The sequence below is a fragment of the Sceloporus undulatus genome, chromosome 2 (assembly GCF_019175285.1).
Source record: "Sceloporus undulatus isolate JIND9_A2432 ecotype Alabama chromosome 2, SceUnd_v1.1, whole genome shotgun sequence".
Classification (NCBI taxonomy): Eukaryota; Metazoa; Chordata; class Lepidosauria; order Squamata; family Phrynosomatidae; genus Sceloporus; species Sceloporus undulatus.
Window position 1 is genome coordinate 274,311,577 of NC_056523.1, and position 25,412 is coordinate 274,336,988.

The window sequence follows — 25,412 nt, forward strand, 5'->3', positions numbered from 1 at the left end:
AGGAGCCCATTGCTATGTGTCTTGCTAAGAGAGCAACTGCTTCTCTACTGCCTGCACATGCTCCAGATTAGCCAATCAGCATCTCTGCAGCAGTGCAATGGGACACGATTATGTCACAAGCAGTTAAAACAAATACAGACAGGCCAAAATAAAGCTGCTTCGAGTCACTTTGGAGGTATGGTATTTCAATGATGCATGAGTCCTAAGAGTCCAAAAGCCACACCAAAGCTGCATTCCAGTCCTTAGGACTGGAGCATGGCTTTGGACCTCTATGAACATGCAATCATTGAAATACCATACCTCCAAAGTGACTCGAAGCAGCTTTATTTTGGCCTGTCTGTAACAGGCCGCAGTTTGAGTATCCTTTATCTGAAATGGTCCAAAACCCCCAGATTGTTTCATGGGTGGCTGCATAGTGACACCTTTGATTTCTGATGGTTCAGTTCACACAAACCTTGTCTTATTCATAAAATTATTTTTAAAATAGTGAATAAAATTACCTTTAGGCTATGTTTATAAAGTATATATGAAACATAAATGAATTTCATGTTTAGACTTGGGTCCCATCTCCAAGATATTTCATTATCTATATACAAATATTCCAAAATCTGGGGAAAAAAATGAAATCTGAAACAGTTCTGGTCCTAAATATTTTGGATAAAGGATTTTGCTATTGTTAACCACTCTCAAGTCAATCTTGACCCAGGGCAACCTTGTGGATGACACATCTCCAAGACTCCCTGTAGATCACCACTGATAGTTATTCCCACAGTTCCTAGCAGCTGTACAGTGTCCCCACCTGCAGAGAACTTCCCTTGTGATAGAATTTAACAGTGGGAGCTGGTGGCATCCAATCCAGGTCAGTGGTGTAGAGAATCTGTTCTGTGTTTTAGTGGACTTTAAAGGATCTGTTGAAGATGTTAAGAGCCATATACAATGGAAGACTCTTTCAAACTCTGGGCTGAAAGCCAGAATGGAGTCACCACTCCAATGTTGTGGAAGCCACCACTGAATGCTCTTTAGTGCTGTCCTATAGAAGGAAGGAACTACTGTAAAAGCAGAGCAGCATTATTGGTTGTAAACCTTGCCACCATCAAACTAGGGATATGAATCTTCATAAATTTTGTTCTTCTTGACAAGAACAAATCATTATACCATTTTCCTCCTTGTTATGAGAAAACTGGAGTTTATTAGTAGTAGTATTCACACTCAAGATCTATTCTGTGAAAAATCCACACCTGGAGGGTTGGTGTTTTTTGGGTGGGTGGGTGGGTCACACAGAAAATATAAACACCTGTGAAATATATATATATATATATATCTCGCATGCAGTTGCCATAAGCCCTACTAGCATAGGCAATAATGATGGATGCTAGGAGCTGTAATCCTACAGTATGTGGAAGGTGACACATTCTGTCTCAGTTTTATAGCCTCTGAGTAGGTTTGTATGGAACCCATATAAGGTTAATATGTGATTTTTTAAATCTTTGCAACACTCATGTCTATGATTTGAGCTAGAAACCATTATCTTTCTTTGCAGGCATTGGTTACGCTATGTCACTTCTGGGTCCTGCTATTGGCTATGTACTAGGAGGACAGTTGCTTAATATCTATGTTGATTTCAATCGTCAAGTAAGGCAAGGGATTTCCCTTTTTCTATTACACACCTCTATTTTACTAACTCTAGAATTCCATTCTTCATAATAGTAATTTTACTTTGCATCCTATTGGGGAATATACTGCATCAAGGAATGGATATTCAGTGGATGAAGTGGTGGGAAAAGAGGAGTTCTTTGTATTCCTATATGATAACTACAGTTGAGCTGGAATTAGGAGATGTTCGCTGAAATCCTGTTTGTGGTATATGCAGGAGTAAATAAAATATACCTGTGAATGTCTATGTTTGGTTGCTGTGGAGGTTGGCATTCCCTTCCTCATTCTGCACTGACCAAAGCCCCCAACCTACCATAATGCTTCTGAAGTCCCCCCCCCCCCCCCTTGATTCCATGTCTGCAGTGGGGATTGCAGGAGCATCTGGCTATGTCCCTGTAGTAGATAGGAAATGATTACATCACCTGCAGAGGACCCTGACAGACCTCAGAGGATGATGTCATTGTTTTGCATCTGGCTATAGGGTTATAGCCAGATGTTTTTGTGATCCCCTTTGCTCTCAACCAGACACAGGAAGGCCAGTAGCAGTGGGGTGTCAGGAATTCTGCATATGGAACTACTATGTTATGCCATGCAGAATTGCAACCCTAGTGAGAATGTTTAGAGCTGTCATGAATCCTATAACTGTCTCTCAACTAGTTAGTTAACCAGTAAAAATAGGAAAATGATGCTTAGCTTAAATCTATTACTAATTGTCTTCAGAACTTTAAAACATTGTCATTTTCCCAGCTGGTGAGATAGGGATGCTTCTGTTTACATAATTGTTATCATCAGGTTGCAACCTGATTCTTGGTTTCGGGGCTGCTACCATGAGCACCTCCGTCTTGTCCGGATTCAGTTTCAATGTGTTTTTCCTTACCCGGGCAGTAATGGACTGGATGAGGAAAAACAGATTGAAACTGAATCCGGACAAGACGGAGGTGCTCACGGTAGCAGCCCTGAAACCAAGAACTGGGTTGCAACCTCCAGTCCTGGATGGGGTCACACTCTCCTCTAGTGACTGTGTTCGCAGTCTAGGGGTGCTCCTTGACTCGTTGCTCCTGATGACAAATCAGGTAAATGCGACAGTCAAGAGCGCCTGTTATCAACTTTGGCTGATATGCCTACTGCGCCCTTTTCTGGAAGTAAGGGATCTCGATGCTGGTAACCTCACGTCTAGATTTCTGTAATGCGTTCTACATGGAGCTACCCTTGTGCTTGATTTGGATACTGCAATTAGTGCAGAACATGGCAGCCAGATGGTGTCAGGAACATCGAGGAGGGACCATATTACTCAAGTATTAAAGTCCCTCCTATTAGTTTCCGGGCCCAGTACAAGGTGTTGGTTATCACCTTTAAAGCCCTAAATGGCTTGGGTCCAAACTATCTCAGGGACCACCTCCTCCCATATAATCCTCCCTGCACACTCCGGTCGTCTGGGAGGAATTTGCTGCAGTCTCAAAGATCTAGGCTTTCGGCTACCTCCCAGAGGGCTTTTTCTGTTGTTGCCCCCAGATTATGGAACGACCTGCCAGACGAGATCCGTCAATTGACATCTTTAGACAGCTTTAAAAAGGCTGTCAAGATGGATCTCTTCCGGCAGACCTTTCCTGGATAGATAATCCCGGTCTCAGGAACCCTCTTCTCATGAGAGTCCCCAAGGTCCTCCCTGGAAATTTAAGTAGAATGCTACCGCAGTTTACTGTTTTGTCTTGTTTTGTTTTGTAATAATGTGTATGTGTTGATGTTGTTTTAACTTGTTGGTTTTAATTATAATTGATTTAATAACTTTTTAGGGGGGGGGAGGAAGTAGATTTTAATGTACAATGTATTGTATTTTATTACCGTTAGCCGCCTCGATTGACCTCAAAGGGGCGGGATATAAATAATTTATTATTATTATTATTATTATTATTATTATTAGGGGTAAAAAAATCTGAGATTGTGATAGACAAGCCAAAGATTCATACCTTGTTTAGCAGAATAATATGTAATATACTGACTCTGTTATTTATGTCTATATTAAATCTGTGCTTGTTAAATTGATATTGTTTTAGCATAGACATCACTCCCACAGATCCACGCTGGGTTGGAGCTTGGTGGATAGCATTTGTTGTCTGCAGCTTTGCTACTTGCCTTTTAGTAGCACCGTTTTCATATTTCCCAAAGCATTTGCCAGGTAAATAAGTATTTCAAAGTAAGAGATAAGTGCATTCCTTGGTGGTCTTGGCTATAAACACAGAACTTCTTAAGTTCAATAATGAAAGGAGCTTGGGCATAATGTTGTGGTCTACATATAGCATCAGTATTGCTATTTTACAGCTACCTCTGCCTTTCAAGAGGCCTGAGAAGCATTGCTTTACTCTTTGTTATTAACTTCTAAAGTAATTTCCCAAGTAATCTGCATAGCCATCAGGCCAATAACACTGTTTTGATGTGTTTCAAGTCACCTCTTAGGACTTTTGAAGTCCTAGGTCTTTCTTGGCAAAGATTTATTCAGAGAAAGTTTCCCTTGCTATTCTCTTAGGCTGAGAGAGACTTTGGCAGGTTACAGACCGCCTGTTTGGGGCGGGCTGCACCCGCCCCTTTCCCCGGTGTATCGGGGCCTGAGTGGCTAGACTGGCAGCCGCTGAGGCCCCAATCTGCCACTTTCCAGGCTGCGGGGAAGCGGCAAAAGGCCGCTTCCCCGCAGCCTGAAAAGGGGTGTCCCTGGTGCTTCAAGCCCCAAGGACACCCCGCGGCAGCGGGGAGGAAGAGAAAGGGGCCGCTTGGCCCCTTTCTTCTTTGGTCGCTGGGCACAGCCATGTGAAGGCTGCGCCCAGCAGACCAAACCAGGAAGGAGCTCCGAAATGGAGCTCCTTCCTGCTCCGCGCTAAGGGCGCACTAAGTGCCCTGGCGCGGAGCAAGGACGTCATGTCCGCACCACCCCGTATAGAGGCAGCGCGGTCGTGACGTCCTCATGGCGGCGGCTGTGTGAAACGGCCGCCGCCATTTTGTGCATGCAGAGCGCGCACTAGGATTAGAGGGGGTGCAGAAGCATCGCCCCTTTCTAACCCTAGTATGTGCTCCGCGCGTACTTTCCTGCCCGTTTGTAACGGGCCTTTGACTTGCCCAAGATCACCCATTGGCTTTCCATGGCCAAGCAGGGATTTGAATCATAATCTCCCAGAGTTCTAGTCCACCACTCAGGCCACTATCCCACACTGAGGACTTTATCGCACCGCCTCCAGTGCTCAACTTACCTTTTCCAAATTTGAGCTAAATCCGGAAGTTACGCTGATTTTGTCTCATGGACTTTTACCTCAAAATGGCTTCCCATTGCCTCTGTTATTGAATTTGGGCCTCGTAAGTTGCTTCAGCGGCCATTTTTTTCAATTCCGAAGCTTCTGATTTGGAAAAAATGGCCACTGAAACAACTTAAGGGGCTCTGTCTCACCTGCACAGATACAGAAAGACACATCTTCCCCACTTTTCACTCCCTCTTTCACACAAAAACACATGCACTCCCTTTGGTCTCCCCCCTCCCTTACTCTCCTCCCTCTTTCTCTGACACATAGTCCCTTGCTGCTTTCTCTCTCACATAAACACACACACACCCTCTCTTGCTCTCACTCACATGCACAGAGACAGATATACAAAAAGACTCAGCCCTCCCTGGCCATTCTGGTTGGTGACTGCACCCAGTTCTTATAGCACCTATAGCTTGATCTCAACCAGTCATATCAGCATAATCTTTTCTCTCCAATATGAAACCTGTGATAGCTTTGGTGGAGTGAGCTTCAATCCCTGCTTACAGAACAAAATAGTCTTTTTTCCTACCCGACCTTTAAAAATGATCACAGCAAACCAGGGCAGGCCCCATACAACATATTGCCTGAGGCAAACAGTCCAGCAAATAGTGCCCTTCAGTCAAGTTGAGGTGTCTAGTATCCAAAGCCAGCTGAGTTATCTTTGCTCCCTGAAGCAGAAAATCCCATAAGCACATTTCTCTTTTTTCCTTGGCAGTAACTATGCAGTAATAGCAAAATAAATAGCTAACAATTTCCTGCCCTTATATAACACTCAAAATTCTCTGCCTGAGGCAGCCTTCTCACTGTGCCTAATGGAAGGTGCAGCCTTCTTTTAGAAGAAGCAGTCCTCTTACAATTCACTATCTGAAGGAGGAAGTACTCTCTAGCACCCAAAGTTTCCTGAAGACAGAGCTATATATATATATTTTAAAAAAACTCCCTGTTCTAAAATGTAATAGACAAAACCAGCTTAACTGGAAAAGGAGGGACAAGCCCACTTTTGGGATGTGAGCCAATGCCTGTTGGTTGTCACTAGCAGTAGAAAAGGCTTCCGTGAGTCAATCAGAGTAATGGGGCTGTACAGACTGGCTGGAAGGGCGACGTGATGCTGCTCCTTTTCACCCCAGATTGGGGCCATGGCAATCACACACCGTCGCTCTGGAGGGAGCAAAAAAGAAACCGCAAAAAGCAGTTTCTTTTTGCTCCATGGAAGAGGTGTCATAGGTGCACCGGCACGCCATGATGACTCCCCTAACACACTGCGCCATTTGGGCACTGCACCAAAATGGCACCCTGGCAGCAGCATAAAGGCACTGAGGGTGGGGACGCTCAACCATGACTCTGCCCAAAAGCCGGTGCTTTTTGCTTTTTCCTTTATTATTTAAAATGTAACCTTAAGGAAACATAAGTGAAATATATTTTTATTAGCCAACTCTTCACACAGAGACTCTTCACACAGAGACAAAGTGTGGTTTCCTGTAACAGCTTGCACTTGTTAGCAGCATGTATCAAAAAGGATGAAATTATTATGTTTATTCCAGGTGGCAAGGTGAGTTGGGAGATACGTAATAGAAAAACAAACTCCAATTTACACAAGGAATTGTATGCACATATGCACATCCAAGCAAACAGGCTAAATCCTAATGGAATTTTAGGCATTACTATGATTTCTTTTACAGTTTTCTGCCCTCTATTACATGATGGTTGTTCAGCATGCCCTCCTGCTGTAAACAGAAATGTGCCACTACTTTCTTCTTCTTCTAGGTACACAAAAAATACGAGCTGAAAAGGTCTGTGAAGCACATCTTGGTGATAAATCGAGTCTTGACTGTCCTGGGAGGAATTTAAAAGGCTTTATATTGACTCTCTGGGTAATATAAAAAAATGAATCTGAAGCAATGTCCAAGGCAGTTTTTGTGTGTGTGTGTGTGTGTGTGTGTGTGTGTGTGTGTGTGTGTTTTGGTTCCCTTAATTTTATGTTTGGTTGTATGTGTGAGATAAATGTGGAATTAAACTTGCATACATAACATTCCTGTGTTCATTGTTCATGGACAATTGGAGTTTAGGGGAGACTGGCAACCTGACTCAAAATGCTGAGGAATCTGGAAACCTCATTTTATCAGGGTTGGTTGAAAGAGTTGAGTGTGTTAACCTGAAGAAGTTAAGATTAAGAAGTGATGTGAAAACTACCACCAAATATTGGAAGAGCATCATGCAGAAGATGAAACAGACTTATTCCTGTTACCCCAGAGGGGGAAAAAAACTACAGTTCATGGTTAGGGACTACATGGGAATAGATTTTAGTTAAACATGGGAAGAAACCTCCTCATGGCAACAAAGAGCACCTCAGAAGATGATATAAAATACTTTGCTTGTGAGTACAGAAAATCTTGCATGATTTCTGAATTGTACATCCAGCAATGGAATAACCATCAAATTCCCTTCCAACTCTAAAATTCTATGATTCTGATTCGAAACTAATAATGTTTGGGTACTAGGAGAAAGATCAGGACTTGATGGTGTAGTTGATTTACTGAGGGAAGTAGTTTTCTCAGCAGAACTGGAAGGGGAAGTTTCCACTCCATCCTGTATCTCCTCACGTGTTAAGAAATGTGAATGATATTAGTTGATCTCTCTAGCAGAATAATAAAAATACTTTGCACATGGTTTTAAACTGTTTTAACCATTTAAACCTGTTTTAAGTTGTCAATTTAGTTGGTCTTTAGTTTATCTAAATTATTTTTGTTTTAATTGTTTTAGCATGTGCATATTTATTTTATTTGTATGTGACCAAGATAATTTGTGATATAGGGCCTGACAGAAATATCTTAATAAATAAAATAATAAATACTTTCAAGAAAGTGGATCTTGAATATTTCAGCCAGTCAGAGCTTAGAAAAGTTGGTGTTTTGATACAACTCTCAGAATTCCTGCTGGTTGGGGATTCTGGGAGCTGTAATCAAAACAACTTTTCCAAGTTCAAAGTCAGGTAAAAACAATCTGCTAACAATCCCTCAAAACAGTGGTAATTCTGGGAGTTGTAGTCAAAACAACTTTTCCAACTCGGGTGAAAGCAATTTGATAGCAACTTATTATTTCCTTCCTTCACTGACTTCTGATCATGTTCCTCAGCAAAAATACACCCAGATAAAGGAAGGTGTTGCAATAATTAACGTTGCTGAGTTTTATGAACTGTATTCATGCTACTAGGGCAATAATATTATTACTGTTTTGAAGGAGGGCACAAGATTTGGGAGTAAATATATATAACAGGATTCAAAATCAGATGAGTAGCAAAGAAAACAACAACAAAAAGTACTGTCGTCCCTTCTAATTCACAGACTTGGAGTCCGCAGTGTCGCTTTTTGTGATGGCAAGGCAGGGAGGGATTAAAATGGTGTGCACCCATTACAATCAATGGGCATTGAATATATGCGAATTTCCATTTTCATGTGTGTGGGGGTCCGGAACGAATCCCCCATGAAAATGGAGGGATGACTGTATTTATGTTAAAATACCATTTTGAAAATCCAAGTTGTCACTTTTTGCAATAATCTGTCGGGAATATAACAATCAGATACAATATTTGCCACATTAGATACAGTGATTTCAAAGGCATAATGAAAATGTGTAGGAGAACTGTAATTGTTTTCCCTTGATCTCCTTTCCAGATGCTGCTCAGGAACCCTGTGCTAATGTGTCTTGTAATAGCTGCTGCATTAGAAGCTTTAGTTGCCACTGGTTTTGCAACCTTCTTGCCAAAATTTATTGAAAATCAGTTTGGGTATACCTCTAGTTATTCTGCTACCTTAGGAGGTAATTTGTTTCCCTCATATATTTTATTTCATTCATTCATTGCACTGGATAGTAAGAATAGGGTGAAAATGGATCAATAATGCAAAAATTGCAGTACTAATCATTCTCACTGGGAAATAATTTTTATTGCATTTTTAGGGTTTATTTTTTTGAGTAAATACAATATGCTTTCCATAGCAGATCAACAAGAAAGTGAAATTAATCTGAGATTCTTCATCAGAAGTGTAGCTCTGCCCATGCATCTCCAGATTCTATCCCCCAGCAGCTGTCAAACCTCAAGAGGGGCTGCTGCTGCTTACCAGTGAGAAGGAGGGAGCCAGTAAGGCCATGAAGTAGCACCTGAACTCAGTTCAGGGGAGGAACAAGGTTGTGGGCACAGATGGAAGACACCTTCCTTTTCCTTCCCCTTGAAGCCCAGAGTAGCTCCCCCCATCCAAAAAGGAACATACATGTAAGTTACACTTACGTCCACACATATCACTAACAGGATGGCTGCCTACATTTCCTGGTCTACATTCTATAGTTTCTTCGAGATGATATAGACATGGCTGCAGAGTGAAGGACATATGGTACCTCTTATTTCCTTTAAGTGCTTTCAAGTTAGGCTTGGATAGATGATTTCTTGGCTGTGTGGCTCCCTTGTGTAATTCAGGTACTTCCCAAGAGAGAAATATTCTAGGTTATCTTTGCTACCTGTTTCTATCACTATTGTACTGTAGACACATTGTTCTCAGTGCAACTGTTTCATCACTCTCTTTGTGTGTATGTACCTTCAAGTCGCATGTCGATTTATGACTCCATGAGTGTCATTGGGTTTTCTTAGGCAAGGAATACTCAGAGGCAGTTTTGCCATTTCCTTCTTCTGAAATATAGCCTACAACACCTGATAGTCATTGACAGTCTCCCATTCAAGTACTAACCAGAGTTGATCTGGTTCTACTTCAAACAAAAATGTGATTTTTTTTCCCCTTCCTGTTTTCCTTTTGAATTTTTAAAATGTTTTTCTTGCCTTAAATTATTAATCTGATAAGTGTTGCTTTGCTTTTCCCCAGGGCTTGTATTGGTCCCAGGAGCAGCAATAGGTCAAGTAATAAGTGGAACCTTGATTTCCAAGCTCCAAATGAATTGCAAAACTATAATCAAGTTTATTCTCATGACTTGTTCAGTGGCACTTTTACTAAATATGGTGTTTGCGTTTGCTAAATGTGGGAATGAACCATTTGCTGGTGTCTCTGAAACATATAATGGGTATGTATGTTTTAAAGAACTATGTGCCATTTTCAGAAGAATAACCACCATAACAATGTAATGTCAGTATAGATGGTGATTTACAAGGGAAATAGAGACCATTGAGTAGTATGCTGGCCTATTTCCCACTGCGTGTACCTTGACTTTGATGAAAATGTGATTTCACTTTATTTTCAACAAAATATTACTCTCCCCACTCCCTTTCCCTTTTTGAAAGCTTTTATTGTTTTAGTCTCTGGAAGTCCTCAAACCACTGCAGCATGCTTGCTTTCTACTGTAGACCTACCAAGTCCATTCTGGTTGAGTGGATCTACTCTAGTTGGGACAAAGAATTGCATATAGGCCACTGTCAGGGGAGATATGGAAGAGACAAGAGTATAAGATTGGAGTATACAATAAGGGGATATTAGTGGAGTAATTGGGTTTGTATGTACTTGTGTTGGGAAAGGATCCTTTGGCCCGTTACAGACGGGCTCTTCCGGCACCCCCCGTCACGTGCTAGGGGTTGGCCGAGGACCTAGCGTCCACACCGGCCTCAGCACGTGACGAGGGCGTAAAGATGGCGGCGCCCTATACACACGGGCACCGCCATCTTTACATGCTGGATGCATAGCATCTGCACGTCGTGCACCGGAGGTGACGCCGTGAGTGCGCGAGTAGCACCTCGCGGCGTCTCATCCAGGGTGGAAGAAGAAGCGCCATTTCGGCGCTTCTTCTTTGCTGCGTCCGGGAACCGCACAGTTTGGATGCTGCGGTTCCCGGACGCAACAACCAGCAGCGGCGTGAGACTGCCCCTTCTGGGTGGTCTGTAACGTGCCTCTGTGTGCTAATTTGTGGATCTGAAGTAAGGATGTGAAAGAAGAGGATCATGTTCCTGCTCAAGGAAGGAATATTAGCCATAAAAGATGAGAAGGGAGCATAGGTAGGCACATTTAAGAGTACAACAAACCAACTGACAGCTGAATGAATTAGAAATAGATGAGGAAAAGTCACAGATAATGGAAGAAAGGAGCATTCTGGGTAGCAGTAAGATGAGAAAAGCTTGCAGCATGCATATTATACTGACAATATAAATATACGCTTGCCACTTGTGGATTTGAGCATCCACAAATAGCAAGCCCTGCTGTCCTAAAAGGTGGCACATGCACGCGGCTGCATCACCATTAGGGACAGTGGAACTTGAGGTCCTGTGATTTTTTTATATCCAATGGGGATGGGTTCTGGAATGGATCCCCCATGAATACGATGGTCTGACTGTATATTTTATAAATAAGTTGGAATATGTTCAGTTATTTAATTCTTAACTCTCTGTTTCAGGACAGGCACACTATCAAACTTAGATGCACCCTGCAATGCCCACTGTAAGTGCATGCCTTCAGCTTTTGAACCTGTCTGTGGGGCAGATCAAATTCAATATTTTTCTCCATGTTATGCAGGATGTACCACTGTGATTAATCAAAAAGATACAAAGGTAATACCTTCTTTATATCATTAGCTGGGAAAATACAATTTACCCAATTTCTGTACGTTAAATATATTAAGATGATATCTCTGTACTCTTTTAACATACACATTAATTCAGTATTTTCTTTTGGTATCTATGGGAGAACACTCATTAGCTATCTTTTGAATTATACATGTAGGATAATATACAGGAGGACTACAGGATTCCAAAATTATGGAATAGCCTACCGGAAGAGATCTGTCTTATCACTACCTTAGAGGCCTTTAAGAAGGAACTCAAAATGAATCTCTTCCAGTGGGCTTTCCCTCCAGACTCCATATAAAAGGTTATGATGGCGGGATACACACCGCCATTTAGTACGTATAGGATACGTACTAGGGTTAGGAAGGGGCGGTGCTTCCGCACCCCCCTAACCCTGGTACGTATCCTATACGTACAAGATGGCGGCGCACCTTCTACATAGGCAGCGTCCAGACATGTCGCGGCGCCTATGACGTTGCGAGTCCGCGCCAGGCGCCTCGCGACGTCATAGAGGCGCCGCAAGAAGAAGCTCCGAAATGGAGCTTCTTTTTTGCTCCGCGCGGGTTGGCTGCTGCGGCTCCTGCGCGGAGCAAATGGCGGCGGCGGGGGAGCGCCGCAAAGCGGCGGTTTGTACCCCGCCGATGATTGCTCCACTCCTGGCTATGGTTGTTGGCTATTGATATATTGATGAATTAATATTTTAGAGAACTAATAGGAATATCGGTTAAGTCAGTATTAGTGTTTTATTGAACAAGACTATGTGTGAAAGGGATCTGGGAGTCCAAGTAGACCACAAGTTGAACATGAGTCAACAGTGCGACGCGGCAGCTAAAAATGCCAATGCAATTTTAGGCTGCATCAATAAAAGTATAGTGTTTAAATCAAGGGAAGTAATAGTGCCACTCTATTCTGCTTTGGTCAGGCCCCACCTGGAATATTGTGCCCAGTTCTGGGCACCACAATTCAAAAAGGATGTGGAGAAACTGGAGCATGTCCAAAGGAGAGCGACTAAAATGGTGAAGAATCTGGAAACCATGCCCTCTGAATAACGACTTAGGGAGCTGGGGATGTTCAGCCTGGAGAAGAGAAGGTTAAGGTGTGATATGATAGCCCTGTTTAAATATTTGAAGGGATGTCATATTGAGGAGGGAGCAAGCTTGTTTTCTGCTGCTCCAGAGACTAGGACCCGGAACAGTGGATGCAAGCTCCAGGAAAAGAGATTCCACCTCAACATTACGAAGAACTTCCTGACAGTAAGGGCTGTCCAACAGTGGAACACACTCCCTCGGAGTGTAGTGGAGTCTCCTTCTTTGGAGGTCTTTAAGCAGAGGCTGGATGGCCATCTGTTGAGTATGCTTTGATTTGGATTACCTGCATGGCAAGGGGTTGGACTGGATGGCCCTTGCGGTGTCTTCCAACTCTGTTATTCTATGATTCTATATATTTTGTATTATTATATCATTTTTATTGATGTAATCCTGCCTTGGTCCTTGGGAGAGGCAGGAAATATAAATAAACATTATTATTGTTATTATTATTATTATTATTATTATTATTATTATTATTATTATTATATCATCAATATACACTGGGTAAAATATACTAAAAAAGGTAAAGTTTCAGTAGCTTGTTCTAATAATAAATATATGAAATATCTAAAATAAGCATTTCATAGGTAGCTGGAACTCTGAAGAAAAACATTTTAATTAGGGCTTGATACAATGAAACATTGTATTGGTAGGAATATTCAAAACTTTGATAAATGGTCAGACAATGTATATCTTGAGTATCAGGAAACCCTGACAAGAGTTAAGAGAATCTTCACTATTTGGGAATTATTTTGTGCAAGATTTGCCCTTTTTTGTACAGGAAATTGCATTTTCTGCACAGATGATAATACTGCTGTTTCCTGTGCAGAATATGCTGTTTTCTGTATAAACTGAGGTGTGAATTTTCTATAGAATAATCCCCAAATAGCAAATAATAATTGAAACTGCAGTTTTAGAAGTCTTTCTGACAATGGTAAGAAAATGGCTAAATTTACTTCTTCAAGAATGAAATTAGCAAAGAATTACATCCCTTGTCTTCATATTGTTAATGTGCTCTGTTGAAATAAGGGCAAGCACTGATGAATGGAAGTGCAGTTATTACAGGTGTGAAGAAAATAAACTTTCACTGACCTTTGCTCCATTTTAAGAAGGAAGGTATAGGACCAAAGTTTCATGCTTTTGTGTGCTCCTGTTGCTCACCTTAATGGCACAGAATGCATCTTTTGGCATGAATGTGAATATAAATGCCACTATTGCACATGCATACACAGCTAGAATTAGACCAGGCTTAGTTTGTAGATACCTCCAAAAAACATATACATTTGTAAAAGAATCCTACAAATACCTCTTTTCTGTGTCATAATTGTTTTAATACATATCCAGTATTGTTAATATTTTTACTATGCTATTCTGCTTATTTAGAACAAATTAAGAATCATATCAATTACTTATTTTGCTCTATTTGTGTTCTTATGTGCATTGTTTCTAGGTCTATAGCAACTGTTCCTGTATTGGAAATCCAACAGTTGTAATTGAGAATACCATCCGTGGGGCTCTGTCTGGGAAATGTAGATCCAAGTGTACAGTCCTGCCTTGGTTTCTGAGCTTTTTCTTTTTAGCTGTTGTTTTTACTTTTATGGCAGTTACACCAACAACTGTGGCCATTCTCAGGTAGTTGTCATGTTACTTTTCCTCTAGCTGATTTATAAATCCTTCTAAAACCCCATAAATGTCCTATAAATGTCCTTTGTAGACTTTTTCTTGAAACATTATCAGTTGTTCTGTCTCTACCATATTGTTTTACAATTATATTTCAGAAATGAACAGATATATTTTTGATGGAAGGTAGGATGGGTCTAATCTCCACTGTAGAAACAATGTTGTTTGACACAGCTTTGACTGCCATGGCACAGTGCTATGGAATCCTGGAATTTATAGTTTGTTGGGACATCAGAGCTCTCTGGCAGAGAAAGCAAAATAGCTCACAAAACTACAAATCCCAACCATGGCGGTTAAAACAGTGTCAAACTGCATTATTGCTGCAGTGTAGATGCAGCCATGGCTCATTACAATCTCAGATTTAATTTTCTTTGAAAATTAATTTCCTTGCTGTGATTATTCTTTGTGCAGGAAGGAATTGTCATGCAACACAATAAATATATGTAATGGGGTAGGAAAAATGCAGTCTGCAGGCCACACATGGTCCCTGAATCCTGGCAACCTTCTTAAGCCCTCAAAAAATCCCAAACAGAATTTTGTGATGTGATATATATTTTTAAAAACAATTTCTCCCCTGAAAATTCCACCAAAGCACTTACAAATATAAGTATTTGCCCCTTTTTTCCTTGTCCCTTCGGCCTTTATTTTGTCTGTAAATGATCTGAAAATGTTGACTTGAAACAATGTGCTATTAGCTCCAGCGTGCCAGGATGCAGTGGTGGGGTTTGCAGGGGCAAAAATTGGATCCTATTCCACACACACTTGTCCACCCCAATCTATAAAATTATTTATAAATGTAACTAGAGGTGAAAATGTTCTCACATTTATGATGGCTGAAAAAAGAAATTAAACTATGTAATTCAGTACCTGAATAATTACTAATGGTTGTTGATTTGGAGGGGATTAAAAGGGGTCTGAGTAGAATCCTGAAGATTAGGGCAATTAACGGGCATGGGTCAGGATGACATCCAGTGTCAGTGGCAGGTAGTATGCTGGGAAATACACTGTAGAGGTTGAAATTCTAACAGTGTCCTTTTGGGAGGCTTTTCACAGGGAACTGGCTGGCTACTGTGTGAACTGAATGGTAGACTGAAATGATTTTAAAAAGTTATTTTTAACTGCAAGGGGAGGATGCAGCTGACCACTAACATTTGACTGCTGCTGCTGTTCCTCCTCTGAACAACAACAGTGAATAAAGATATTCTAAATTAATCTGACATGCACTAACCTAGTCTTCAGGCCTGAGAAGCTCTAGGCAAAATGTTCTCTGATGGACCTTCACCTGGTGGGCCTAGTTGATGATGGGCAAAAGAAGTGGTCTGATCACTGCCGGACAGTCTTCGAAGGGAATCAAGCTTCTAAGGTCCTACAAGGCAGTGTTATTGTATTGCTCCATAGGCTGGGTTTTACCCAAAGGTTGAGAATCTTACCTTTTTGATAAGAAACTCCCAGGATCCCCCAGCCAGCATTACTGCTATCGTTGCTGAAGAACCTGGGAGTGGAGGTCCAAAAAAAGTAACTTTTATAGGCTTTGATTTTGCCTGGATTGAATGTGTTTAACATGTACTGTGAAGGGGTCACTGGTGACTGCATGATTAGCCGCCCTAGATTCTCAGTTTTCTTTCCCCCTCTCTTCCTTAGAAACCAACAAATAAAGCTAAAGGTGTGGGCACTATTCCATTTGTTTGTCTTGTACAAAATGACTCTGATCCTGTCTTTGAATGACCTTCTGCACTAAGTCAAGTCATAATTTGACTTACATCTGGGATGGCAGACTAGAAGAAGATTTAGGCAAACCTGTTTGGGAAAAAAGCCTGTCAAAAGGTTTTAAGCCTTTTTCTCTGTGTGTTCTTTGCTAATCTGATTGTCCCCATATAGAAGCAAGTCAGAAATTCAGGATTTTAGTGTAGCTGTAACTGGCACTGCCATGTTTACCTCACAACAAAAGGTAGCATCAAAAGTAGCAGTCTATTAACTTTCTAATTTAGCTCTTATTTCAAACAAAAAAGTGATTTCCCCTGGATTTTATATTTTTTATATATTTAAAACATTACCCTAGCAGGGAATTATTATTATACAGTGGACCCTCTGAATCTGCAGGGGATTGGTTCCAGACCTCTGCCCCTGCGGATACAAAAATCTGTGGATGCTCAAGTCCCTTATATAGAGGGATTCTACAGCATATAATACTTGAGCAACACCTGATCTCTTCCACCTCACCACCCCTGTGTGCACAATAAAACTCCCCTGAATTTATGTGCTGAATTTATAAAATTACAATATTATAAAAGTAATAATTCTATATAAATGCATAAAATTATAGATGTCTTTTGCAATGCAAGTTCATATTTCAGAATGGGAAATAATGACTGGAAACAAACAAACAAAAATAACATAAATGGATAACCAAAACACAGTTGCAATGTTACAGCACTGACATGTTCTTAAACATCAGGCATTTACATCTTTTAATATCTGATAAGGTTTTGGTACTGGTTTTGGTATTCACTTTTTACTTTGTTTTTTAAAATGGAAAATAAACTTTGATTTACAGATGTGTACCCGAAAGGAACCGGTCATTTGCTATGGGTGTTCACATGCTGTTTCTACGAATTGTTGGTATGTTTAAAAAAAAAGAAAAAAAAAAGAACTTGAAACAGTAATAGTCACACTGTCCAGAATCACAGGGACCTGAAGATCTTAGGGGCTAAACAGACAGTTTAATGCCGGCCTTGGGGCAGAGTGGAGGCATGGTGTCTGCAAGCCCTGGCGCCGGCATCACGCTGAACGCCCAACCACATAGTGGGGGATGTCACAGCAGCAAGGGCACCTTTTTGTTGGCACTAAAAGGAGCTGTATTTTGCCATTCTTTTTTAGTGCCATCAAAGCACCAGATTGGGGTTGTAGTGTGCTTGCAGTTGCTGCGGCCCTGAAAGGGGTGGTGTGGAACCGGTCCTTTGGGGCGGTCTGTAGAGCCCCATAGTTTTATATAGAAGACAAGGAACCATTACTTTATAAATAAGCAACAATTGGCCTACCATTAGAGTAAGGTGGCCATCTGCCATGATAATATTGGAATGAGATATGTGTGTGTGTGAATGAGTCCTGTGAATCGCCTGAACTAGCCTCATCCCCTTATGTACAGTGGAGAATGTTCTCCTGTTGCCTTTAAAGGCTGAAATAAAATTCAACTCTTTAAGGGCATTCAAACCTGGGAGGTTTTTTGGATTAGTATATTTGGCTATGGTGTTATGGGAGCTATAGTCTAAATATAACTGGCTGGCACTGGTTTAGGGAAGGCAGCTTTATGAAGAGAGCACCTTCCTGAAATAAAGATATTATTTATTACAGTGTTTGTCATAATGTTTAAGTAAAACTTATATTTATGAGTTTGCCTGATGTTTTTGCTATGTCATCTTGATTAGGAGTAAATTATTCACAAGTAAGGCATTTCTAAATGCCTTATTTCTTTCTTTACAGAGTGAATTCAACCATATGAGTTTGTATTTAAATTAATTTTACATCATTCCATCTTTTATAGGTACTATACCTGGACCAATTCTGTTTGGTGTTGCAATAGACCATACATGTACACTTTGGTCTGTTGATGAATGTGACATTAGAGGATCGTGTTGGACCTATAACAACAGCAAAATGGCATATATGTTAATGGGTATAAGTAAGTGTCTCTCAGATTCTGTATGTGTCTATAATCCTTATTTCAATAATTTCTCTGAAAACTCTACCATTGGGAGGGAAATAAAAGGATGAAGCTAAGGGGAATGGGGTGACAAAGTGTAGCTAATGCCAATAATTAACTACAGTGGGCCTTCCACATTCCCTGGGGTTAGGAGCACAGAACCTCCATGAAAGTGGAAAAATCACAAATAAAAAGCCAACATTTTCCCCCTTAAGAGAACACCTGTCTAGTAATCTCTAAATCATCCAACACAACTCTATGGTCAACATCCACTGGAGGTTTATCACGGAATCATGCTGGAGGACCTACAAATACCCAGAGAAGTATTTTCTCTAGGAATCCCTAGGGCCTCCAGCATGACTCTGTGGTCAACTTCTGCAGAGTCATGCTGGTCCTAGAGAGTGCTAGAGGTAACATATTAATCAAATGTGCAAATAATCAAATATGCAAAAGTCAATGCTACTAATGTGGAGGGCCAACTGTAACTGGTAAATTCAGAAGCTGTCATGGGCTGTGGGCAGGATACATGACTCTCTTCTTCCTCAGTTTAATAATTCCATGAACTAGATCCATTAGGGCTTTGGCAAACGGAGTGCTTCACATTGGCTGTGTGGGGCTTAAGCCTGCTTAGACTGGGGAAAGTGTGATCGTAGATTGCATGCAGGCCTTTCAACCCCTTTCTTATACAGGTACACTGAGCCCCCACTGAGCCCCAAAGCCCCCTTATTCAAAGACTGGCAGCAAGATTCACCAATGGTAGAATTGCAAAAGGGTAAGCTTCAACACAATTGTCCATCCCACTTTAGCGTATTGGAAAGTGTGACACGTTTCTAATCCTTGCTTGGCCCATAGTCTAGTATGTGACAGTTCCTCTTGGCCCCAACTCTTCCCTCCATGTACCATCTTTTGGATTAAACAAGGTGAGAAATCACCATTTATCTCTGAGCAGTGATCAGAAATAATGCTAGGCACTCCCAGTCTTATTGTGATCTCCCCACCCTCCTTTAATGATCAGAAAAGATACAGGAGAAAAATAGGACTGGGGAGGGGGGAATTTAATTGCACTTGACAGTCTCAGTTAAAACAGCATTTTCACACTTTCTAAGACGTGTGAGAAAAACACCACACCTCACCTTGAGCATTTGTTCATCTGTAAGACTTGCTGGCTATTTCCAAAAAATAAAATTCATATTGAATGATACATGTATTTTAAAATGTGAATATATAAAATGTACACGATTGAGAAAAATACAGAAAATAATGGGGAAAATATAGCTTTCAATATGAAAAAGTAGTATAAATTAGATAAATTGTATGATAAAATGTACAAATCAAAGGAAAATTTGGAAAATATATGCTTCTGCTACAATAACAGATGGACACATGACACCAGTAAAATGCACAATATCAGTTCAAAGAGCATAGATATTGAAATAATTGATTCATATTTTTTTAAAAAAAACCAATAGGGAGTGAACATAATAAAATAAAAAATAAAACTTAGAATCCTAGAATCATAGAGTTAGAAGAGACCACAAGGGCCATCCAGTCTAACCCCCTGCCATGCAGGAAATCTTAATCAAAGCATCCCCAACAGATGGCCATCCAGCCTCTGCTGAAAGACTTCTAAGGAAGGAGACTCCACTACACTCCGAGGGAGTTTGTTCCACTGTCGAACAGCCCTTACTCTCAGGAAGTTCCTCCTAATGCTGAAATGGAATCTCTTTTTCTGCAGTTTGATCCATTGCTCCAGGTCCTAGTCTCTGGAGCAGCAGAAAACAAGGTAGCTCCCTCCTCAATATGACATCTCTTCAAGTATTTAAACTGGGCTATCATATCACCTCTTAACCTTCTCTTCTCCAGGCTAAACATCCCCAGCTCCCTAAGTCGTTCCTCAAAGGGCATGGCTTCAGACTGTTCATCATTTTAGTCGCCCTCCTTTGGACACACTCAACATCCTTTTTAAATTGTGGTGCCCAGAACTGGACACAATATTCCAGGTGGGTCCTGACCAGAGCAGAATACAGTGGCACTATTACTTCCCTTGATCTAGACACTATACTTTTATTGATGCAGCCTAAAATTGCATTGGCCTGTTTAGCTGCCGCGTCGCACTGTCGACTCATGTTCAACTTGTGGTCTACTTGGACTCCCTGATCCCTTTCACATGTAGTTTCATTCAACTGCTTGTAATTGCTTGACTGGACGAACCCAAAGGGTGTTCAAGATTGGCTCCATTTCATCCTGGAGAGAAGTGACCAGTGGGGTCACACAGGGCTCTGTACTGGGGCCAGTGCTATTCAACATCTTTATCAATGACAGAATTGGGGGCATACTTATCAAATTTGCAGATGACATCAAACTAGGGGGAGTAGCTAATACCCCAGAGGACAGGATCAAAATTCAAGATGACCTGAATAGACTAGAAAGCTGGGCCAAAGCTAACAAAATGAATTTCAACATAGAGAAATGTAAGGTACTGCACTTAGGGCAGAAAAATGAAATACACAGATATAGGATGGGTGACACCTGGCTAAATGAAACTACATTTGAAAGGGATCTGGAAGTCCAAGTAGACCACAAGTTGAACATGAGTCGACAGTGCCGTGCAGCAGCTAAAATTGCAATGCAATTTTATGCTGCGTCAATAGAAGTATAGTGTCTAGATCAAGGGAAGTAATAGTGCCACTGTATTCTGCTCTGGTCAGGACCCACCTGGAATATTGTGTCCAGTTCAAAAAGGATGTGGAGAAACTGGAGCACGTCCAAAGGAGAGCGACTAAAATGGTGAAGAGTCTGGAAACCATGTCCTCTGAGGAATGACTTAGGGAGCTGGGGATGTTCATCCTGTAGAAGAGAAGGCTAAGAGGTGATATGATAGCCCTGTTTAAATATTTGAAGGGATGTCACATTGAGGAGGGAGCAAGCTTGTTTTAATAAATAATAATAATAATAATAATAATAATAATAATAATAAATATTTATTTATATCCCACCTCTTCCGATTGAGGATCGAGGCGGGTAACAACAAAGAAAATACAATATAAAGCAATAAAACCAACAAGCCCCACAAAACCCCAACCCAACCCTCTCTCCCAACTATAAAATTAAACAGTAAAAAAATGTTTTAAAAGTACATAACCATACATCAAAGTTAAAAACAAATCACAAATAATAAAAATAATAAAAGGGGGATTCAATTCGTTCTGGACATTATCAATTGGGGAAGGCCTGCTGGAAGAGACATCTGTTGGAGATGCTTTGATTGAGATTTCCTGCATGGCAGGGCTGGATGACCCTTACAGTCTCTTCCAACTCTATGATTCTATGAGATCTAATTTTAATTGGTTGGGATAAGAGATGTGGCATAGTTGTTTGTATCTGAGACTAGCTTTATTCCTGCTAACATTCACACTGCTTACTAGTAGATCATATGATGCATTCATGGCTTAGCTACTTTATGAGTTACATAAAGTATGATCTCTCAAGCATATATTTTTAATTACATTGGTTGTTGGGAACAGTTTTTTTTATAAAGAGAAAAGTGATAGATACAGTAAATCTTTTTCATTTCTCTTTTACAGGTGCGGTTTCCAAAGCAATTTCCATAGTTTTTACGTTTATAGCATGCATCTTATATAAACCACCAAGTTCACCTGATTGTTCAGAAAACAAGGATGAAACTGTGATTTCTGTACAGCTTTAACATAATGATTTTTTGAGAGAAAAGAAGGACCGACATCATAGCTTCTTAATAACGTATCCTTGTATCTGAACTTACTGAATATGAACCATGCCATAGCACTGGAGCACTTCTTGATTAGCCATTTCACATTTTAAAAATAAACACAGTTTTCCAGGTAGTCATGGGGAGCAATTTTTTATTCAAACCAAATCTTGTGGTGGTACTACTACCACTACTACTTTTTACCAAAAAATTCAAGTCATTTTGATCAAATGATCAAGGATTAGCTGACTTACTTAATTTGCTGTTACCTATTTCAAGAACCCAGCAGCAAATTTGTTCATGACAGTTTCTGAAAGAGTAAGTGTGGTTTAATGCTTATATACTGTAGCATCCTAGTGACAAAAGGATGTACCTATTTTCAGACTTCATTACAATTTCAGTATTATGCCTTTATGATTACATGATTATACAGAAAAGGTGTTGCTATGTCTCCCACTCCCTTCACTGTAACTGCATGGTGACTGTTTAGTAAAGCATTAGGGTTAGTCACAAGATTCACCAGTATTTTACCAAGTATTTCAGTCTGAAAACTGGAACTAAATCAACAGCCTGCACATTGTTATATGTTTTCACACTGAATCTTTGAAACTTAGGGGCTTGACAGATGGGCAGAAAGGGGTGGCTAGACGCCACCCCTTTCTGCCCCGAAAGCAGGCTGCAGCAATCACACGCTGTGGCCTGCACACAGCAGAAAAAGAAGCTCCAAAAAAGGGTGCCATTGGCATGCTTAAATGCCATGATGACACCCCTCCTGTGCCGTGACATTTGGGTGTGGCACATGGTGAACGTCATCATCGCTCGCCCCGTGTAAATGCTGGTATGCCAAGATGGTGCCCGTGGTGCGGCTTGGGAGCGTGCGGATGCTCTGCTATCCCGAGCCCTACTTTTGGCCCCAGACTGTACTGGGCCTTAGAACTTAGGAAAAGTGCTTCTTAAAGACTGCAGCTGCTAGAATCCCCCAGCTACCCTCGCCACTGGCAGTTTAAATTTTTTTCCCCTAAATTCTGAGTCAGCATGTGGTGAATGTAAATGTTTATGTAAAAATTGTTACAATTGTACCTGATGTTAGTGGATGTCTAAGAGTCCAGAAATAGGTTTGAATGTAGATAGTCACCTGGTAAGTGTGACTGATAGCCATGAGTCTTGTCAGAGAAAGGAAAAAATACTTAGGGGCTAAACAGACAGCCTCTAAGGGGTGGCTCCATGCAGCTCCTTTTCATGCCATAGAAAGTGTGCCCTAGCTGCTGCCATGGTGGTTTTTTGGCACTCCTTTGGTGCAGCACTTTTAAACACTGTGGTTGGGTGTGTGACATGATGCTGGTATGGGGGTGGCCAGCATGCATACACCACGCCACCATGCCAGCGTATAACACCAATCTGTAGAGGCTCTTAGGCTTTTACTGTCATAAGATTTTGCTAGATTCATGACACTTGAAATTATATGTTTTCACCATATTCTGGGCATTCCTGTGACAGTTACATGTTCAGTGTTGGTTCCCCCCCTCCCCCAAACATGTGTGGGGATCTTGGCTTTTCCCAACTTTTCCTTTCTTACATGTCTTCTCTTGATTTCTAGAGAAAGATAAGTATGAGTTTTATAGGCAAATATATTTACAGGGTGTTTCATTATCCAGAGGTCATGAAAGATACTGCTGTTTGCATCTGTGGATCAAAAAGAATGGTGTAGCTATAATACTACATTCCTTCTCTTACAAAGGCACTCACAAGTGGTATCTGAAATCATCAGCAGCAAAAGGGAATTGCAATGATACCAAAAGATAGATAAAGAGAAAGCCTGTAAAAAAGTTAAGATTTTTGCTACCTAAAGACATAATATATTGTACTGCTGCTTCACAGTTCTACAGTTTTTTAATGTTTTGTCATAACATTTGCACACAATTCATAAATGAACCCACAATCTTTTCTTACAGTGTTAGTGAAAGCTACTGTAATCAACATTGCTGTATGTGTCTTAATAGTGGAAAGAAACTTGCAGGGCAACAAAAAAGTGTCCTTAATGCCCTTGGGTTACTTCTGCATTTTGAATTCTTAAGATCAAGTCTTAAGTTGTTGATCATTTTAGGAGAATTAAAATATGTGGATAACAAAATGATATAAATTTTTAAGCTTTTAATCATCTTGAACATTGTGTTTACATGATAAGAACCTTCATAAACCAAGTGCCTTCAAGGTTTAAACCACATTTACAAAGTGGGTACTCAAAAGAGTGGATCTGAAGGGTTTTCCCCTCCTTTTTCCATAGTTGCCTACCTGCACCTCAAATTGCTTGTTCAGCTCACTTTTATGACTTATTTCATGTACTTTTTTTAATGCCAGAAACCCACAAACACAGATTTGATCATTTTAGATTCAGTTATGCTTTCCTCTTGCAGTTTTCCTCTAATGTTTTCCTATAGAGAACAATGACTTTACATTCTGGTCTGTAAATGTGTGAATACATATGGACTTAACCAATAAAAGTAATCATTTGGGTGCACGGTTCTTGGCAAAACCTTTCATTTTATATCCTGAAGAATATGTCAAAGATGCTGGACTAAATGCAATGGAGGAATTTAGGAACTCTCCTTTTCCATGTGATCCTCTGTACTACTTGAAAATTTACCCAAGGGGGTAGCCTTTCAGAGCCAGTTTTGGCAACACATGATGAATTAGAGAGAGGAAGAGGAAACACTCTTCTCCCAATTCTAGTGGAATTGGCTCTTCTGTCAGTGGAAGACCTGCTTTTATATCTGCTCATGTTTTTTAAGTGTCAAGCAATACTGTCTTCCATTATAATAGAAGGCTGAGTCTTCTCAAGTTCTGTGTGACCATTCCAGTTTTATACATTGAAAGCTACCAGTATGTTGGTTTAGATTGCTCCTCAGTGTCAGATGGTTCCACTCTTTCTTGTGAATGTATTTTTTCAAAGATACAAATATATAGCTCTATGCAAATATCCTAAATGGACTACATTCCTTTCATGTCAAAATGGCATTGTGTAATACTTTAGATGGAAAATAGTATTTATTTTAGAGAGTCACAATAGAATGTAAAAAAAAATGTTCAAACAGAGTGTACTTAAATATTTGAATTTAAATAAAGTTTTCCACTCAAATATAGTATTAGTGTGTTGGGCTCTGTGATGTCACTGAATAAATGAATGAATAATGCTTTAGAAATCACTTATTTGTTTTAGAATCAAGTGTTTCATGGTTGACTTCATAGTTCTGATATAAGGAAACATTTTTATTGCATAGCACTGGAGAAAATACTACTTACACAGAATTTATAACTGGGAAGAATTTAAAACAGTGGGCCCTTGTTATATGCTGGAGTTTGGTTCCAGAACCACCACTCCCCCATGGATAACAAAATCCATGGATGCTCAAGTACCAAGGACGTAGCTAGAGGGGGGGGGGGTTTGGGGGGTCTGTTCCCCCCCCCTTCAGGCCTGGGGACATTCAAGCTCCTTCCTCCCCCCCTCCTCCTCTCCATTAAAACCACGGAGCTCCAAGAGGGAAGGGGAAAGACCAAGCAAGCTCTTTCCCTTTCGTTTCCATAGGAGTCTGGCTTCTCCTCCTCCCTTGTGCTTATATCTTCCAGGGAGGGAGGAAGAGTGGGAGGGTGTGTGGATCAAGGAGGCACTTTAAAAGAGGATGGCTCTGCAGGGGCTCTGTTTGGATCTGTGAAGAGAGTGATGGCGGTC

The 25,412-nt window shown here is 40.7% G+C and overlaps 1 protein-coding gene across 2 annotated transcripts in view; it reads left to right on the forward strand.

Moving 5' to 3' along the window:
- The window catches only part of SLCO4C1 (solute carrier organic anion transporter family member 4C1), a 48,640-nt gene extending 23,865 nt beyond the window's left edge, over positions 1-24,775 (forward strand). The window contains exons 4-13 of one of the 2 annotated variants that reach the window (XM_042455220.1): positions 1,541-1,637; positions 3,708-3,829; positions 6,705-6,811; positions 8,612-8,756; positions 9,809-10,004; positions 11,322-11,475; positions 14,029-14,210; positions 16,813-16,877; positions 17,800-17,937; positions 21,543-24,775. In XM_042455220.1, coding sequence (XP_042311154.1) covers positions 1,541-1,637; positions 3,708-3,829; positions 6,705-6,811; positions 8,612-8,756; positions 9,809-10,004; positions 11,322-11,475; positions 14,029-14,210; positions 16,813-16,877; positions 17,800-17,937; positions 21,543-21,664 — 1,328 coding nt within the window. In that variant the 3' untranslated portion in view covers positions 21,665-24,775. The remainder of the gene's footprint in view (positions 1-1,540; positions 1,638-3,707; positions 3,830-6,704; positions 6,812-8,611; positions 8,757-9,808; positions 10,005-11,321; positions 11,476-14,028; positions 14,211-16,812; positions 16,878-17,799; positions 17,938-21,542) is intronic. The other variant, XR_006102524.1, reaches the window with a different exon arrangement.
- The last annotated feature ends 637 nt before the right edge of the window (positions 24,776-25,412 follow it).